Here is a 20,079-nt window from a genome sequence, read left to right as displayed (position 1 = left end):
TTCGCTCCTAACTATAATTATAAAGGGAACATACAAGCAAGCAGTGAACATTTAGGTGTTTTCGAACTTGTAGAGTTACATAAAAAATCACCACGCCTTCTTAAAGTTGAGCAAAGCACGATAAATAAAAGTGCGTTGAAATTTCGCTGAAAGTGGCGTCCAATAAATCGTCAGACCTTCGAAGACCCTAATCGCAAAGGAAGAACACACCCATGCGACCATTTTTTGCGCACTAAGTAAATGCATCTACGAACAATCTAAATATGTACCGACACGTGATCTATGAGATAAAGCGATACTGTTGTGCTCTTTCTTTATGATCGATGCGTGTATTCGCTTATCTAGAACCGTTCCCCTTTCGCGATAGATAAGTAACCGCTTTTACACAATGGAAGCCCCTTTTCATGCACGGTCCGTGTGTGCAGAGATCTTATCAGAGCTTTTTAATCGACCAACCGGTCTATGGGGAAACGCTGTATTGTTTTCACAGAACGCACCGGTCTCACTAAAAAAGCTTTCGCTTTAAAACACGGTGTATTAAGCGGCTGGAGGACTGGTGCGTGTTTTTGACTGCCCGCAGACGAACCAAACATCCTGTGGCGATCCTGCGGAGCTTTTTTCCTGGAACCAGAACAGCCAGTACAACAGTGATGCGGACGCAGGCACTTTGGGAAGCGTGAACGAACAGTTTTTGGAATGGGATGGCCTGGGAAAACGACCATTCGTCTTTGTGCACACCAGCCTTGTGAACAAAGCAATAGAAGGTAAGTCTGTAAAAGCTAATTCTCAGCTGCTTGGTAAGATATTGCTTGTGACACAGAAACGCCGTAGTTGTGACACAATGCGTGTCGGGGGCTGGGGACTTAATGGCAAGCCAGCACTGGCTCCTATAACCAAAAGGCTTCTTAGGAAAGAATAATATTTTTTTGGGTATATCCTTCACTTAAGAGCGACCAACATTCAAGGTTGAAATAGGTAAAATTGCGTACAATTCAGTCAATAGATAGGAAAACATGATTATTAGAAATTAGTAGTACTCCCCAAGTTTTAACTATATCACAGAACCACTTGGTATAGAAAGCAGCAACAGCAACAGGCGAAAAGTCCTTCCGCCAGTGGAAAAACACGGCGGAGAGTGGTATTCATGTAATCATGAAGGGTGTTTTAGGGACCTGTAAAATCACCCAGAAAGAAATTTCCCTACAATCAATAAATTGTTTCCCTGGAATAATCAATTGAAAAAAAATCCCGGCAAACGGTGCTCAGGAAATAAAAGCAGCAACAACAACAAAAAAAAAAAACAGCCGTGTTTGGCCTTTTGGAAAGAAGCATGAACGAATGGCTGCTATATTTTGCTTGCCTTACGGAACACTTCGCTATTTCCAATATAAAGTTTTTCGTCTTTGAGCTCCCCGTACAGGCATTTTAAGTTCTCGCTATAATGCTGTTGAAGCATGTTGAAGCAAGTGCGTACAACCTGCGCTGGAAGTGCGTCCATTCGATCGCCAAGCCTTCAAAAACCCAAAGAGAAAACTAAGAATGAACACATGCCTGCCTGCCTTTTCGGCGCACTAAGCAAAACGCATCTACGAACTATCTAAATGAATACCGATCTGTGGTTTATTAGATAAAGGTATGCTATTGGAGAGAGAGAGAGAGAGAGAGAGAGAGAGAGAGAGAGAGAGAGAGAGAGAGAGAGAAAAGGCGCGTCTAACACTGATATCAGCGTCGGGTCCGTGGCTTGGTCGGTAGAGCGTCGCGCTGCGGCCGCAAAGTCCTCGGATCGAAACCTGGCGCCGGATGCTGTTTCTTTTTTAAACATAGAGGAGCACTGCGGACGCCAACGCCGCCGCCGCCGGCGGTGGATGGTTTGGGGTCGCTTATAAAGTGCATTCGCACTTAAAACGTTTATTGAAAAGCAGCGACGGGGTAGGGGGGAAAAAGAGTTAGGAGCTGTGGGCGGCCATCCTATTCCGGTAGGCCGCGTGCCGCGGCTGCCATCCTCGCCCGAGAGATCAGGGCCTCCTGGTCTTCGAGCTGGCAGCTCTGCAACGCGCACTCCCACTGCTCAAGGGTAGGGGATCTGGGTGGTGGAGGGTTGGTGGGGCACGTCCAGACGAGATGAGCTGTGGTGTTAGGCTCATCGCATTGGGGGCAGTTGAGTGGGTAGTTAGTAGGGGATATGTAGTGGAGATGGAGGTGATTGTAATAAGTGTTTGTTTGAAGCCGGCGCCAAATGCGGGCGTCAGCGGTAGACAGGGAAGGGTGGGGAGGGGGATAGGTGCGTCGGGTTGCTCTGTAGTGGTAGAGGATGTCGGTGTATGTTTGGGAGAGGGGCGCAAGGGAGTTTGTAATACTGGCTGCATTGTTGCCCTCTTCTGGGAATGCCCGGTGAAGGAGAGCTCGGGCGGTGGCGTGTGCCACCTCGTTCCCAGGGAGGGAAGTGTGGCTTGGTGTCCACACTATGCGGGCATGAGGGAGGGTGGGGCATTGAGAAAGGATGGCCAGGGTAAGAGCCGAGACTCGTCCGAGTGCAAAACGACGACAGGCAGCTTGTGAATCAGACAGTATCGTTACGCTGGGACTCATGGCTTGGGTCATTGCGAGGGCAATGGCTGCTTCTTCGGCCGTGGTAGTAGACGCTGTGCAGACAGTTGCCGAGGTGAGGAAGGCATTGTCGAAGCGGGCAACAGTGGCGACGGGAGCTGGTCGTTGAGGATAGGGAGAGGCGTCCGTATAGAGGGTGGTCGGGTCACTGCCGTATTTTCTGATGAGGAGGCGTGTACGATGCTGACGACGGCCGGCGTTGTATGTAGGGTGCATATGACGCGGAATGGGGAGGACATGGATGTTGCGTCGCATTGATGGAGGTATGCGTTGTGGCGAGTCCGGAGTTTGTACCACCTTCCGGCCTAGCGTTTTGAGCAGATGACGTCCGGCGGGTGTGAGTTGTAGGCGCTGTAGTTGGTTTTGGAGATGGGCCTCAATAATCTCCGTGAGGGTGTTATGTAGACCCAGTTTCAATAAGCGGTCGGTAGAAGTGAAGGTAGGCAGGCCGAGGGCTGTCTTATAAGATTTGCGTATTAGGACATCAATCTTGGCATGTTCTTGTGGTTTTAAGGTAAGATAGGGTGCCCCGTAGGTGATGCGGCTGATTAGCATTGCTTGAATGATGCGGCAGTTATCTGTTTCCTTGAGTCCGTGTCGGCGAGAGCATATTCGTTGAATTAGGTGTGTAAGTTGGGAGACTGTCTGTATAAGTTTGGGGAGGTACGCGGCCCCGGAGCCGTCGTGGTGGTAGTGGACTCCTAGGATGCGGAGGGTCTTGACGGTGGGGATTGCTTGCCCGTTGAGAGTGAGTGAGGGGTCGGGGGTAGGGTTTGGTGGGCGGCCCCGGGTTCGTGCTCGGAGGACGAGTAAGGCGGATTTTGATGGGGCACAGCAGAGACCACAGGTTTGGAGATATTGGAGCGTAGTGTCGACTGCCTGTTGAAGACTGTCTTGCTGTTGTCCGGGAGAGCCTGTGTTGGACCATATGGTGAGGTCGTCTGCATATAAGGCGTGCGACACGTGGGGGATTTGGACACCTTCTTAATAACTGATGCGTGTATTGTCTTATCTAGGACCGTTCCCTTTTCGCGATTTTCGAGTAACCGTTGAACACAATGGGAGCCCGGTTTCACGCACGCGCCGTGTGTCCAGAGATCCAATCAGACTGTTTTAATCTACTAACTATTTTATGGGGAGATGCACGCGTTTTTTTGAACGGATGCCATCGGTGCCACAGTCACTGGATGCACGATATATCATGTGATCATCTGTACTTCCTTTCAGTGAAGGTGGCTCAGAAAATGCCATTCCGGCGCTGGTAATACGTCGGTCGATTACCGAAGGCTTGAGATGTTTAAAACGTGCCTGTGCATTTGAACTCAAGCACAGCGATAATTTCAGTGCCGTTCAAATAAAGTGTAGTCAAGCACTATAACAAAAGCTTTACGAAAATTCTTAATAACAGGGTACGGTGCCACCTCTAACATTATATACACTTGCATTAAAAAACAAACGTAAAAATAACACATTGTTTGTGGTTTTCTTCCTCTTTTGAAATATGTGGTCGCTACTGCTTGTTGCAAACTGTATGGTATTACCGCAGCAAGGAGAGCAGTCGTACATTATGGAGATTATTTGACATCAAGCATGACATATCTGAAGTGCAACAAAAACCCTATCACTTTTTCATCAGTAATACGTCTCGACGGGGAACATTCTAATGTTCTTGCTGTCGTTCTTTACCGTATTGCAGATCCGAACCAACTTACAAAACCAGAACTTTCAGAAGTTGCCCGCGCTGTCTGTGAAATGGCAGCCGAACAAGAGGGGACGGCGGAGACCACGGCCAACTTGTGTGGCGCTATAATGGCGGTACGATGCATTACTATACAAGTCCGCGCAGGCATGCCTCGAATGTTTGATTACTTCGAGGGTAGCAGTGTGCTCATGTTTGCCACGGAGCGATGGAGAAGTAGTGCTGCCGCATGAGCGCATATTTGTCCCGTGATTAACTTAATCACGGGACATATTTCGGCAAGTTTTCGAAAACAATAAAAAAGGAAAGTGACCGTGTGAGGCTCGTTTTTGACAGGCTTCGCATCAATGATGACGTTTATGTATGGAACACCAATACCAATCAAGCCGCACCCATTACTAATCACTCTGCGGTATCTCAATCCTCCTCCGCTACGGCATGACTGCAGCCCGACCCTACCCCCCGTTCAACAAATAACCATTCCTTATCATCGCAACTAACAGTTCTGGTGGTGTTTGTTTTTTGTTCACGAACATTAGAAGCGTTCAGTCCAAAATCATTCCGTTGTCTTCCCTCGTTGATTCTTGCACACCAACAATCGTCGCATTAACTGAAACGTGGCTAAACGATGACATTCCTGACAGCAGTATTTTTCTAACGTGGGCAGATTACAAATTTTTTCGTTGTGACAGGAAACATAGAAATGGAGGTAAGGTACTTCTGGCGATAAAAAAATGGTGTGCTTGCAGTACCAGTTCTTGTTACCTCTTTTTAGGAATGTGTATGGGCTTCCCTGAAGTGTGGTGGCCGCGTCATACTTATAGGTATTTTTTACCGCCCCCCAGATGCAAATACTGACTTTTCGAGTGAATTTACCCGTGTCCTGACACTACTGTGTTCTTGTTTTCCTAATTCTCTCTTAATAATTTTTGGCGATTTCAATTTTACGAACATTTGCTGGTCAACTCTATCCGTTAAGGATGGTCAAAGTGAAGCTCATAATTTCGCCCAGACTTCTCTCGACTTTTCCCTGGTTCAGCTAATTACTCATCCCACATGGTGTTCGGCCACATCAGCTAATATTCTAGACCTAGTATTTACCAACAACCCGATATATTTTCTGAAGTTACTCATCTTGACGGGCTATCTGACCACGACGTCCTAAGTGGAAGCGTCCGGATTTCCCCTAACAAGCGCAAAAGTACCAATAAGCAAATAAGGTGCTATAATAGAGCTGATTACGATAGTATTAATACTGAACTCCTGTCATTCTCAAATAATTTTTGGAAGGGTATTTATCCCGGTCCGTTGAAGATAATTGCCTCATATTTAGAAATGCACTTACCAATTTAAACAGCAGGTTCATTCCCCTTAGCCCCATCAAAACTGTAAACACCGCTCCTTGGTATAACCAACGGCTTCGACGCCTCAATAACAAAAAGAAAAGACTTTACCGCCACGCCAATAAAACAGCCCATTTCAGTTTCCTGGTTACGCTATAAAACATGTGATAAAAAATATCAGTCTCTGCTCACATCAACTCGACGTCATTTCTTCAAACATGACTTATCATCTATGCTATTAAATAACCCTCGGAAATTTTGGCGTGTCATTAATCCTCTTGATCATCCTGATATTTGTCCTCACTGCCAGTAATAACGACGTCATTCCCATGTCTCAGTGCGCACAGGCTTTAAACGACGCATTCATATCAGTATTCACGTGTCAAGACATCATGTCATGCCCGAAAGTTAACCTTATTCCTGATATCGGCATGTCAGATATAATACTCAGTGAAGCGGGTATATTCTCCTTACTAAATAAACTCAAATATTCTACTGCTTCTGATCATGTCGGCTTTAATAATGAGATGCTAAAGAATATATCAGCTAGCATTTGTCCCATACTGTCCGCCCTTTTTTCACAATCGTTATCGTTAGGTTGCATCCCACATGACTGGCGAATCGCAAAAGTAATTCCCATCTTCAAGTCTGGTGAACGCTCATCACCATTAAACTATCGTCCCATCTCGTTAACCAGTAGCATTTGTAAACTTCTTGAACATATAATACACACCCAAGTAATTAACTACCTGGAAGATCATAACATTATACATAAATATCAGCATGGTTTTCGCCGAGAATACTCATGTGACACGCAGCTCTACGGCTTCATTCATGACATACATTCAGCTCTTGACGGTCGATCCCAGGTTGATGCTATTCTAAAACTTTTGACCGTGTCCCTCATCACCGGCATCTAACCAAACTGTCTAGGCTTAACATTCACCCTAACATTTTGGCATGGGTAACAGATTTCCTTTCTTCTAGAACACAGTTCACGTCCGCTAACAATTGTAACTCTTCCTTCAAACCAGTAACTTCTGGAGTCCCACAGGGTAGCGTAGTAGGTCCACTACTGTTTCCAATCTACATTAATGACTTGCCATCCTGTGTCTCATCCCGAATTAGAATTTTTGCTTACGACTGTATGATTTACCGAATAATTTCCTCTGACAATGACCGGAAAGCTTTGCAAACTGATCTAAACGCTATTAATGCATGGTGCTCATCCTGGCTAATGACCCTAAATTACTCTAAAATAAAGTCTGTCTTTTAGTAAACACGTACCCCGGATTCCTACCTCCTACGTGTTAAATAATACTACTGTTTACCTCGTCTCCACTTATAAATATCTTGCAATTTATTTGCAAACTGATGTGTCATGGTACTACCAAGGTAAATGTACTACCATATAAAACTCACCCTGGAAGCTGCTAAGCGCTCTTTCGGATTTCTCAAGCGTAACCTTAAACAGGCTCCTTCTAACATTCGTAAACGTGCCTTTACTTCACTAATACGTCCGAAATGAGAATATGCATCAGCCATTTGGGATCCCGAACATGCTTACATCATAAACGACACTGAATAACTGCAAAATCGTGCCGCTCGCTTCATATTTTCAGATTATTCACGTCGTTGCAGCGTCACAGTACTAAAACGCCGAGCAGAGCTACCCGAACTATTTCACCGTTGCAAACTTTCACGCCAATCACTTTTCCATTAACTTTATCACCACGTGTCACTTCACGGCGATTTCTTTGAGCCACCTGCCATTATTTTTCCACGTCGCGATCACCCCTACAAAGTTAAACGCGTAAACTGTAAGTCATTTGCTTTTTCCTGGTCATTCATTCCACGTACCACAATCGATTGCAATAATCTACCATCGCACATTGCCTCAGAAAAAGACGCCACGCAATTTCAAGAAATAATTCAAAATACTGACACCATCCAACTTTAGCTCTTTTACTTGTTTTTTCCTCTTTTCCGGAGCGTGCAGAGCAAATGTGTACTATTTTTTACCTTGATTCAGCTTATTTTGGTGTGATGAGTGAGTGTATATTTTTTATTCGTTTTTGAGTGTATGCTTTATTTGTTTTCTTTTTATTATTAAGTGTATTGATTATTTTTCCTTGTATTTTCATAGGTTGTTCACTGTGTACTTGTCTGCATTGGAACGATTTATTGCCTATTCTTTGCTCTATTTTTGCTGTCATTACCAATTACCTGTTATCACGTATACTTCAACCTTAGTCTGTACTTAATTAGAAATTTTATTCCTTTTGTTTTTTTTTTCGTTTTTGACGTTTATTGTTTGTACCTTTGCTCATGTAACCCCCCCCCCCCCCCCCCCACCCCCATGTAATACCTTCTCACGAGGTCCTTTAGGGGTATTATGAATAAATAAAAAAAAATAAATTACTGCACTAGATGTGTTCGCTCCCGCAGCAGGAAGGTGGCGCTGTCCGAAAAAGGCTTCGGAATAAAATATATTGCAAAGAGCTCGCCAATCACGGCAGAAGCTCTAGTGCGCCTCCAGGTTGCCTGGAAGACCCCGGGGCATTGCGCAAGGTCAGGGGGAAGAGAAATGCCGAACGTGGCAACGAGTATAGTGCATGACTCGGGAAAGAGGCGGTAGCGGTATAGAGGAGTAAAAACTGGGGCTGTGGCCATACTTCCTTCGTAGATGACAATGGTTTGCTGTTCAACCCATATTGTGGGAAAGCCAGCTTTCGAAGACCAAGCTTACACCGATTGTCAACGTGTAAATGTGTGCTAGTTGGTTCGAACTGTGAAACATGGTTAAGTAGCGCGGTAAGGACGGGACAAAAAAAAGTAGAGTCCTCCGTGGTCTCTACTTTTGTCCCGTCCTTACCGCGCTACTTAACCATGTTTCACACTTACACGGATTCCCTTAAAATCGGGTTCACCTGTGAACACGAATAAATGGCTGGGAAGACAGTTTTAAAGGCTGTAAAAGCTGCCTTTTATAGAGATATCAAGGCCCTAAGACATCTATGAATGATTTATTTCCCGTATGTTGAAAATTGATGATGTACGCTTGGTGTTCCGCGGTAGACAATCTGCTGGATCCTAGACAAAGGCAGCTTCTCTGTAAAACACGGTCTCTTAACGAGGTGTTTCACAGCGCGTGCTTAAAATCGGCTGTAACCAGATGTGGCCGTCCCTGTCACTCTCTAGCATTACAAAGGGACGGCATGAACAAGCAGCAAAATTCGCCATCGTCGTCAATTCTCCCATTATACGGGGGTGTGAACGAGAAGCGGCGCAACACGTGGAAAATAGATCGGAGCCACTTGAACGTGTTAAGGCGTATCGCAAAGCAAGACAATGCAGAGCCCTTTGACAACGCAGGCCGAAACAAGGAGTCCCTGTCGTTCATCTGGGCATTTATGCTTTGGTATTCACAACGCGGGAGTGCTTTGGTGTCCAGAGAATATTCTTATTGTCATTGGAACCTTTGTATCGCTTTCAGAAAGCCAGGAGCAGCGACTTCGCGGACAGCCTGCTGGACTGGTGCCTGGTCTGGTTCGTGCGGCGCGATCAGCTGCTCCCGCGATGTCTCCTGGAAGCGGGAGAGCACGTTTCGGGGAACGCGGCGCCATTTCGCTATAGCTGGACGGCCTTCCTCAGCTTCATAGCCGAGCTGGTCAAAGTTTTCGAGAACGATGGCAGAAGCGGGGCCGGCCAACCCTGGAAGTCGACCACGCATCCGTTCCTTCTTGCCTCCATGTTTTGCTCCTGCGTCGAAGTCATGCTGTGCTCGCCAGCTGAAGACAGCCTTAGGGAGGCAAGTATCCACTCAATGGTCGCAATGCAACGAATGATATTTCAAAGCAAAGCATTCTACCCCTACCAGCCAACGGTTCCTTCGCGGCGTGCGGGACAAGAAACTCCCAACGCGGCTGAAGAGGGGGAGGGCGGTTTTCACTCACGGAGCACAGTGTAGAAGGTGCGGCGAACGCGCGATAGTACCCAGCGTTCCCCGCGCGCCGGCGGGCGCGACGGCGGGAACCATTCCGTCGGCTTTGTCGTCTGCTTAAACGACGGTTGTTTTGAGCCTGGTTTGGCGCAGCTTCGCGTCCATTGCGCGCTTGATTAACTCGTTCGACAGCAAATCCTGGGTAACCCGTACCTGGCGGAACTAAGTGGTCGTACGGCAACGATACGCTAAGGATTGGTTTGCAGGGTGGGAAAACAAAATGTGGAGACCATACATCTGGTCGCTAGATAAACGCTACCTTTTGCGCACCGCTTAAAAAGAATGGTTCTCCGTTTTCTAAATAGGTGAACACCAATTAGGTTGTGTTTTAAGAGGTATTGAAAAAGGCGAAAGGAGCAACTGGTTCTGATAAATAGTGATTATAAGAGTTCCTTCAGCTTTGTCGCAATTCTCAAACTTGCTAAACTAGCTAGTTTAAATCGGTATAAACGGGAATCACTAAGCTCACATGCCGAATAGTTTCGGTGTCTGCGCTTCTGTATGGCCGTGGTGTAGCCCCGCGCTAGCACATAAGGATGGCTGGGTCCCGCTTTGTCACCCTTGGAAAGACGCTCCTCTCCGTTTACTGTCTCCTGACCCACAACTTGGCTACAGCGACAGCTCTAGTCCGGCCGTGGCCGACGCTGCTGCGTTCGGAATGCCGCCCCCGCGAATTCCAGGTAACGGTTGGCCGAATCTCTGGTTTCGCTCTTTGTAGTGCCACATGTGTGAATTCAAGTGACGTCGCATGGGCAATCGTTGTGGGTGTCGTTTAAAGCTTTGCTTTCAAACCACCTGAACAGCGTGTATTGGAGCCAATTTTTTTGGCACTGGCGGTGGTTCTCCACCTAACTAGATATCGGAAAGCTAACTAGATATCGGCGTTCACAAAGATCTAGGTTGCTCTTTTGTGCACGCGCCGCCGTTGATCCTCTTGAAGACAGCACCACTACTAAAGTACCGTGCACATACGGCATGGTCAGGAATGTTTCTGCCGCAGGGAAGACTCCTATTTATTCATTTCGAGGCTTTAATTCGCTTAGCAGGCCAGCTGCTCTGCGCCTGCGCGACATGCCTGAGAGTCTCCTAGGAACGAAGATGTTCCCGCTTCGTATTGGCTTCAGCATTCGCACGTCAAGGATGCGTGCAGCCCAGTGGATGCTGCATCTTTATCAAAAGTCCTCCCGCATCAGCCCGTCTGGCTTTCCATGACATTCTAGGGTGGCCGGTCGAAAAAAAAAAATAAAGCAGTTTCACTCAATGTGAAAGCTGCGAAGTGCGGAGCAGCGATTAGCCAAAGATAGCGTGGCGCCCTATCTTGACTTGTTTCAGTATCATCTTGGCATTGATGCCCGCAGTAGTCAACAGAGGGCGCCGCAGCCACTTAAAATTGAACATTAGAAGAGAGGAAATGGAGACGTGGGAGGAGTTATAAAACGGATGAAAATTTAGAACAGCGCAAGGAGAAAAAAAAAGAACAACAGGTGTGCAAGGGCACGAAAAGGGGGGAGGGAGCGATGGGAGTTTAAAACCGGGTTGGCGGGGAGGGGGAGATGGGGGAGGCAGATCTATTAGGGTAGTTATGGGAGCGCAAATAAGGGGAATAAAACAGACAAGTCGGTAGCTGACAACGGACGTCCCGATACAAAGGGAGGATTTCAAATAATCATCGCCATCATCATGCCATTAAGGGACACTAGATTGAGTTTTCATTAACTTGAGGTGATTAATGCGTTAATTTGTGATTGTCTTTCTGATTGTATAATAATGTGCATTTCTTTCGCGGCCGCACAACGGCACGCTCCGAGGCAACTACGCAGGACCAAGATCCCCCCGAACACTTTTCATGAGAGTAACGAGCGCGTGTGTGACCCACCCGGATTTACATCACCGGGGCCGTGGAATGACTTTAAAGTGTCCCCGCCTGTCATATGAAACCTACCCGCCGCGGTGGCTGAGTGGCTAAGGCGTTGTGCTGCTGAGCGCGAGGGCGCGGGTTCGATTCCCGGCCGCGGCGGCCGCTTTTCTGATGGAGTCGAAAAGCAAAAACGCCCGTGTGTACGAGATTTCGGCGCACGTTAAAGATCCCCAGGTGTTCAAAATTAATCCGGAGCCCTCCACTACGGCGCGCATCATCGCATGCGTTGCGTCGGCGCGTTAAACCCTACAATCAATCAATCTGTCGCATGGAACCGAATGGCCCCGACACCTTCGTCGCTGTTATTCAACCGGCCACCGTAGACTGTCACGGGGGCCATACGGGCTGTTGCGGATGGATTGTTAGACGGATTGTTAGACAGACAGACGGACGGACAGACAGACAGACAGACAGACAGACAGACAGACAGACAGACAGACAGACAGACAGAGAATAAATTTGTTTACATAATCTTTGCTTGGTATCTCCTACGCCCTTTTTTCACGGCATACTCTCCGGTAGTGCCTAAGTGACGCTTGATATTTACGTATAGGTCCAGACCAAGGAGGTTGTAACAACCTCCTTGGTCCAGACTTAGTTACAGCGCAGTGTATTTCTGCGGATTTTTATAAACAATTGTACAATGACGACTAGCCGTTTGCCCACTAAGGTACGGGGCCTGCCGCGACATGCTCCGTAATCTCTTCAAAGAACTGGCTTGAATGAGCACAGGAGGCTTCACGTATGGCGTAACTGTCGTAAATATTCGCAGGTGATGTGCTTTGGCGCTTCGCTCAAGTCTGCTGGCAAGGTTCTCGAGTTGGTTGCCCCCGACCAGATGGACGCCCTGCACGAATCTCTGCTGAGTGCTTGCTCCAATCCCAACTTTCCGGCCGAAGCTCGGCGTTGTCTGCCCTTGATCATACGGTTGAGATCCCTTGGATGGGAGTACCCAGCCATGTAGGAAGAAAACAGCTCTGGTTCCAAGCGTTGTGTGGAGATGACGACAAACAACGTACCCCAAAGCTCCTCGATTACTGGAAATAAAGTTCTTTTTTGCAAGTGTAAGTTCATGCAATGAATTTATTGCTTTCTTAACTGAACCACTATCACAATGCGTCAGATGGTGTTTCGTTGACACATGGCTTTTAATGTTTTTAAGACGGTAGCTTCTCCGGGTTACTTAAACGAAAAACGTATTTCTGTTTGTATCTCGAAGCAAAAAAAATGACTCTACACGAAGTATATATGTATCCGCAGGACCGTTGGAACTTTCAGACTGCTTGCGTGGCTCAGACATGCGCCCGTTACTCAGCGCAAAGGAAAGCTCAAGCTTATTTGATGTAGAATGTCATTACAAATTGGAGACTACCAGCGTTCTTTTAATCAGAAAAAGAGAGAGAGAGAGAGAGAGAGAGAGAGAGAGAGAGAGAGAGAGAGAGAGAGAGAGAGAGAGAGAATACTTTATTTCCATTCGTAAGGGAAGGGGAAACGGGGGTGGCGGGGGAGGCTAAGAGCCGCCTCGTTCCGGGCAGCTTCTGGTGGCCTTCAAGATGAAGTCCGCCAGGCTCCTCCAATCCTCCAACTTGGTTGCAGTAGTCAGCCACTCTCTAGTCTGTTTTGCCCTAAACGCGCTGTAGAGCAGCGGGCTGTATCCCGTAAAAGGGTCCACTACCTCCAACCTCCACGCCGTTCTGAACTGCCGCATAGCACTTTCTACGTCGGTTGCCTGCTTAGTAAAGATTTGACTCTTGTGTGTCTTTTCTCCGCAAGGCTGCAGGCTTTTGGCTCACTACTGCCCCTGAGGCAGCAGTATGTTTACTCTGTACAGTAGATTTGCACTACCACATTATAGACCCGTATACATGGTCACGACGGAAAGAGTTGAGTCGAGAAAAACGGGTTTTTTCGACTCAACGTGACGATTTATAAGCCAGCGGGGTGAGCCGAAAGAAAAGCCATCGGGGCGAGTCGGTTCGACATGCAGGTAGTGGTTGTGTTGATTCGATCGCTCGTCGGGCTGAATCGGTAGACAGCGAGGAGCTAAATACCATATTTCCTCGAACCTAACGTGCCCCCCATTGTAATGCGCGGGACGTGCGCGCAGGAAAATTCGAAAAATACTTTAACTTGGAAGGAGATATTAATTGACGCTTGAAACGGTGGCAGCCAGAAATGAATTGTGCTTTATAAACCTGATGGTTCAGATCCTGCTGCAAATAAAACTATAGCTTGGAACATCGCAGCTCTTTGCGATTTTAGGTGTCCTTACCTTCCCAATTCTAGGCGTTGCGGGATTATTTCAGTAGAATAAAAGTGGGCAAGATCTGATCAAGGCATGTCACTGATTAATGAGTGCGCCCAAATTCACGTGGTGTTGACGGATCGTTTATAATTGCATTGAGTAGGTTTTTGGCAGTTCTTCGTGTATACGGCAATGCCGCTTTTAAAACCTATTTTGGGTTTTATACAATTTGTAACAGGCACAAAAATTATAAGGCTGCCCTTTAGCAAAAAAAAAAAAAAAAAGGACGTGTTGTGAAAATGCGGTAGCTCCTTTTCCAAAACTCCCCCCCCCCCCCCCCCTGGAACCCTCTCCTTTGATTCTTTGGACGGGGTTCATATAAACGCGGGAGGGTCGAGGTAGATGAACCGGTCAGTCGATTCGACCCTTATGTGAATTTTGTTTTTCTGTTAGAGGCGTTGTGAAGGTGCTATTGAACCATTAAACAAGACCTGTTGGTAGCCGGCTTTTGAAGAAGACAGTCTTTCTCGGGTTACTCCGACGCGAAAATTTTGGTCTGTCTGTTCGTCCCTCGATTTAGCTGCCCTGCGAAAGTGACAGGGAAGGTGGAACGATACGTTTATATATCCACAACCTTTTGTAGAGATCTAAGCCTAGTGGCAATGTTCATACGTGTCAACATTTCTGAACGATAACATTACGTGTACCTGAGGGAAAACAATGCATAAGTGACCTTGCAATGCTTATTTCTTGGTTTTTTCTATATGAAACGCAACGCTGAAGGCACTATACCATAAATTGCCAGCAGGACTGCCTCTGGAAAAAAATTCACAGCATATCCACGGGGTGAATGATGATGAGTGGGCGAAGCTCCTGAGGGGAAATCATCGGTGAAACCGTGACTCTTCAGTGAAAGTTCGCCCACTACATCTGTGTCCGAACGTAACGTCTAGAAAGTCTCGCTTAATCTGCGCGTCGGCACCTTGGGGCTGAGCTCGCCTGATGCGTTTTGCAGACGCCTCACGAGCTCTCACTGCATTGGGGTCTGCCTGCCGATACGCGCGCTTTCTCGCCGCTTCCCGTTCTCTGACGTTTTGGAGATCCTCTTCGCGCCGCAGCCGTGCCGCTTCGCGTACGGCAGGGTCCTCGCGCCGTTGCCGTGACGCTTGGGCCTCTCGTTCTCGAACGCTGGGATCTTGGCGGCGTCGTCGCGCAGCCAGACGACACGCTTCGGCCCCCCGTTCTCGTACGGCAGGATCTTGGCGGCTGCGTCGCGCAGCTTCACGGAGCGCTTCTGCCTCGCGGGCTCGCACATCTGCAGCCTTATCCATCGGGCGACTCCGAGCGCGCGCCAACAGCGAACGGATTTTATTACAACGCTCCCCGCCATCTAGTAAACAATCCAAGAACTAAACTAGAGGTAGCCACGCCATCTAGCAAACAATCCAAGCGCATCTTTTCATCATATACAAGTACCGCCATCTAGTAAACAATCCAAGAACTAAACTAGAGGTAGCCACGCCATCTAGTAAACAATCCAAGAACTAAACTAGAGGTGGCTACATACATACGTCGAGGATGGACAGACCCACGCCTTAAGGAGCTTCGCCCCTAAAAAAATTGCAACACTGACCACGCCGGTGCAGTACCGCTGACGTCACCTCGCAGTGGCCCACGATTGTGCGTTTGCCACGAAAAATTCCAGGTGGCGCCACGACTCAACTGCAATCTACGTGTGCGTTTTGCGGTTCCTATTGGACTCAAATTGTTCTCAGTCGTGCATTACGAAATACATTATCGCGACTGGCGCGTGGTACGCGCGTAGAGAAGGGCCTTAGCATGCAGTAGTGGAACACGGTAAAATAGAATAGATTTACGTTGGAGGGGCGGCAGACGGGCTATCGTTTTTATGCGGCCTTTGCAACGAAGTCAGCGAATGCAAGGTTATTTTTGTGTTTTGGATGTTGTTTTGGGCGTGATTTTGCTGTGACTTATAGCAAGGGACAGGCACGCAAAGTATGCTTTCATTAAAAGAGAGCACAGACTATAATGCCTTCACGATGCAACAACAAGAAAACATTAGGAGGACATGCATCTGGCGTGTTGTTAATGGAATGCACGAACGCAGCCAGAGCTACATCCATTCACTGCCCTCTCACTGCACGAGCACGCACCCTTGAAAGAAGTCTCCCCAGGAATATTGCAGACTTCTCTCAACATCATCAACGCCTTCACACCGAGTTTTGCGTGTGTGTTCCTCTAAAAACTCGGGAGTGTCGGAATCACCTTACGTCGGAGAAACCTTACTTTTATAAGGATTTCTTCGGCCATATTCGATGTGAAAAAGCGCGCAACCCCAGGCCATGATGGCGTCAGCTATGAGGCCATAGCTCATTTGTCACGGCCATCTCAGCTGCGTCTTTAAAAATTCAATAGTTCAATATGGCAGAGAGTGAAAGTGCCTCCGGAGTGGAAGCTTGCAAAAATAGTACCACTTTTAAAAACTTGGAAAGCGCCAACAAGCTACCCATATTTCCGGCCTATGGCTTTGCCCAGTTGTGTTGTAAAGTTAGTGAAAAAATGATACATTCAAGGATGATCTGGTTCCTTGAGAGCAGGAAAACGTTCCCCTCAAAAATGGATGGCTTCCGTCAAAACAGATCTTCGATAGATAACATCATCCCTCTAGTGTCTCCTATCGAAGAGTCACTCAATTTTGGCTGCACACCAACCGCCATTTTCCTGGACATCAAAGCTGCCTTTGACTTGGTCCTTCACGCAGCGATCCTTGCCGCTCTTGAAGACCACGGTCTCGGGTGCAGAGTACACGCGTGGATAGCGGACTACCTTGATGAACGGCAGCTTTTTTTCTACTCCAAGCGACCGCACATCTTACTACGCGGTTGAAAAGGGTGTACCACAGGGTGCTCTACTAAATCCACGGCTATTCAACCTGACCCTCATTTCCCTCAAGCGAGTCCTGCCGCGTGGAGTGAAGAACACGCTATATGCTTGTTTGATTTACAAAATGCGTTATTGATGTTAATACAGAAAAAGGTCCCGAAGTAAAAACTCGAAATTCACAAGACAAAGTTAATATAATGGCAGAACGGAATGCACACAAAGTAATAAAAACCATTAGCACGTCAGGGTCAGGTGACGAAAAATCAATTCGTTATATAACATTTGATATTTTTGCGCACGTTTGAAGCACAAAGATTAGGAAGTGTACAATACTAGAAGAATAATCAAGGAATGCAAATCAAAATGTATAGTCAGATTGGGAACCTCAACAAATCAGGATAACGTGATAGTACAATAACCCATAAATATGTAAGGAAGCATGAGTTAAAAAAATACAAAAAATCTGAAGTTAAATGCATAAAGAAGTATACAACCAAAAGATAAAAGGTACACAGAAAAAAACTATTTTAGAATAACTTAGGTACATTTCGAGTAGGTATGTTTTCAAACACTTGGAAAATGTATGTTGAGAAAGCGATGATTTAATCGATACCGGCAAAGAATTCCAGAGTGCTATGGCTGAAAAAAGGGCAGGTTGCTTACCGTAGTTTGTGTTAGCTTTCGGCAGTAATAAGTTATGCTGTTTAGAAAACCGGGTAATATTTGTATTAGTAAGGGGAGATGTGGCGAAAGCACCAACAACGACACTATTTTGGCGGGCACGGTAAATTAGCAGACAAAATGTTTGCTGCAAAGAACACGTGAGAGGTAGGACCTGCAGGCTATCGTAGGTGCCTGTAACCGAGGCCCTGAAGGGGCTGAAAGTTAATACACGAACTGCTGGATTTTGGAGACGTTGTAGACACGACAGATGGGTGAAGTATGTATTGGCGCATGACGACAAACACTAAGTGAGATGAATATGAATAAATGCGTGATACAGTGACCGAAAGATATATGGGTGGAAATAATGTCATGTTCTAATTAATACACGCATTCCGAATGCCAATTTCTTTGTGACTGATTTAATGTGTGCGTAAAGTTTTATCTGCGAATAAAGCACAACACAAAGCAATGACGCAGTGTAGGACGCAGAAATAGCCTGATCGCTAAGTTTTATTTGCGGTGTGGTGAAAAGCCGTTTGTTATGAGTATGGAAAATCATAAAATTTGTTTTCGTAGGATTGCGGCGCAAACAGTTGTTTTCGCGCCATGAGACGATGTTTTGTAGATCCGAGTTAAGTTTTAATATTAGATTGTTCAGGTCTTTATCGTGCGAAAATATCATGGTATCGTCTGCGTAAAGAAAAAGTGCGAAGTTTTGAGATAAGTCGGGAGGACATTAATGTATACTAGGAAAAGAAGCGGTCCTAGAATAGATCCCTGAGTACACCATGTTACGCTTTAGCGAATTTTGATGTTTATGGGAGAGGGATTAGGTAACCGGGGTGGGGAAAAAAATCTGATATATCTAATGGGGTAGGAAACTAACCGAAATGGTGGAAGGCATCCGTACCTATCTTAGGGTGGTTTTTAACTTGGCCGCATGGTTCCTTCTGTCGTTCGCCAAACGGAGCGTGCCGTGGAGACAGAACAAAATAAGTATTTAAAAGTAGTTTGAAAATTCATGGGATTAGACCTCACATACTGGGTTTTATTTCAGCACGTTTGTGTTCATAAACAAAGCCTTCCGTCATTTTTGCGAGACTACAGTTAATCCTGTGCCCCTCTTCTAGTTAGTTGAATTAATGTAGGTGCCAGCATCACTTCCCGTGGAAATCGCGCCAGTGTGGCTAAGTCGGTAAGGCATAGTGCTGCTGAGCCCAAGGAAACGGGCTCAATTCCCGGCAACTGTGGCCGCTTTCTGACGAAAGCAGAACTGAAAAGCCCGTGTGTCGAGATTCCGGCGCATGTTAAAGACCCGCAGGTGGTCGAAATTATTCGGGATCCTTCTAATACGGCGCTCCCAGTAGGCCAGGTCTAGCTTCGGGACGTTAATTACCGAGAATATGTCTCTTTTTGCTTTGCGGTAGAAAAACGCTTTGGTGCGATGGTGTCAGTTACGGGAACGGTTGGCAGCCGTGTCTTTTGTATGCTACAACCGACTGGGCGAGATAGAAGAGAATAAACAAATCGGGAGAGAGAGAACAAACTTGATTGAAGCATATTTGGGTTAACGACGAGTGGTGGCCAGCGCTTGTAGGGGATCGGTGACCCGAGCTGCTCGTTCAGCAAGTCCTTCCTGGATTTGAGGCTCCGAGCAGCCTAACGGCGCCTCCCGGTGCTTCTCAGAACAGACGAGAGCGAATGAGTTGCGAGAGCACTGCCACGTGTTATGTGAGACTGTTTAAGGGGCTCCACAGCTGGGGAATTGAAGAGGGAGAAATGAATGTTGATGGATAAACCTCGTTTTGCCAGGCGCGAAACTGGAGAGATTTGCTTTGTAGAAGACGCCAGTTTCATTCCTTTATTATACACTGTGACATGCGGGTTGAAGGGTATAGCCGGTGAGAGGGGCGGTAGTAGTAGGGAATTTCATGCAGAAAATAAAAAGGGTCGTGGCGTGTTGATTGGCAACCAGGGTTGAATACCCAGAGAATCTCGAAGGTGTTTTCATTTCCTTTTTGGGCGCGGGGAGTTTTGGGTCGCGAACACGAAAACATCTATGGGAAGACGGCCTCGTACATCTCCGCTGTAAAAGAAGAGGAACCAGTGCACTTTCGACACTTCTGCAAATTCACCAGACGCAGAGTAAGCCTTATTTGGTGCACTGCTTTGAGGGTTTTTCATGCGGAACTGCAGTTTATTCTTCTGGGGAATCATAGAAGAGGGAAAAGCCTGTGCGAATTAGCTGGAGTGCGTTGCACCACTGTCTTGCGCACCTGAGCAAAATTTTCGGGGTTTATATACTTCGGTTTATGCTTTCATGGCGTATTGTCAGTTCCTGTTCGGGGTGTCTTGTATGTGTCTGTCCATATTTTGAGCTGGTATGTGTTCTGTACCTCCGTACCAACTTGCCCAAGAACAATCATTTTATAACAAAATCTCAATAGACAATAATAAGTGGGGACTGCAAGCCCATAATTTTGCGGCACAAGACGAGTTATTGGGTTTTAATGCTCATTATATCGGTCACGTACTAATGTTCCCAAAGACAAATAAGTGATTGTAGGGAGACTTGATAATTACGTACGCAGGATTGCTGTTAAAAATCACGCACCCATCGTCAGACTAGGATGATGGTTGAACGCGAAGATTTCCCGAGAAGGATTCTTTGTTTGTCGACCGAGTTTTCCAAAC

General features: G+C 46.8%; 1 protein-coding gene across 1 annotated transcript; it reads left to right on the top strand.

Moving 5' to 3' along the window:
- The first annotated feature begins 594 nt into the window (after positions 1-594).
- LOC144172457 (uncharacterized) lies at positions 595-12,534 on the top strand. The gene is made up of 4 exons (XM_077701159.1): positions 595-764; positions 4,304-4,422; positions 9,146-9,460; positions 12,343-12,534. The coding sequence occupies exons 2-4, from the start codon at positions 4,360-4,362 to the stop codon at positions 12,532-12,534; spliced, it is 570 nt and encodes a 189-aa protein (XP_077557285.1). The 5' UTR covers positions 595-764; positions 4,304-4,359.
- Positions 12,535-20,079: the final 7,545 nt, after the last annotated feature.

Source organism: Haemaphysalis longicornis, unplaced genomic scaffold, assembly GCF_048455015.1.
Source record: "Haemaphysalis longicornis isolate Haplotype H1 unplaced genomic scaffold, Haemaphysalis longicornis Haplotype H1 scaffold_213, whole genome shotgun sequence".
In the NCBI taxonomy this organism is placed as follows: Eukaryota; Metazoa; Arthropoda; class Arachnida; order Ixodida; family Ixodidae; genus Haemaphysalis; species Haemaphysalis longicornis.
This window is presented reverse-complemented; position numbering and strand designations above follow the sequence as displayed.

Bases quoted from the DNA above. Each gene is read 5' to 3' on its own strand.
- LOC144172457 (XM_077701159.1), top strand. From the start codon at position 4,360: ATGGCAGCCGAACAAGAGGGGACGGCGGAGACCACGGCCAACTTGTGT. The intron at 4,423-9,145 runs GTACGATGCATT...TATCGCTTTCAG, and splicing joins TGTGTGGCGCTATAATGGCG to AAAGCCAGGAGCAGCGACTT. The intron at 9,461-12,342 runs GCAAGTATCCAC...AAATATTCGCAG, and splicing joins CTGAAGACAGCCTTAGGGAG to GTGATGTGCTTTGGCGCTTC.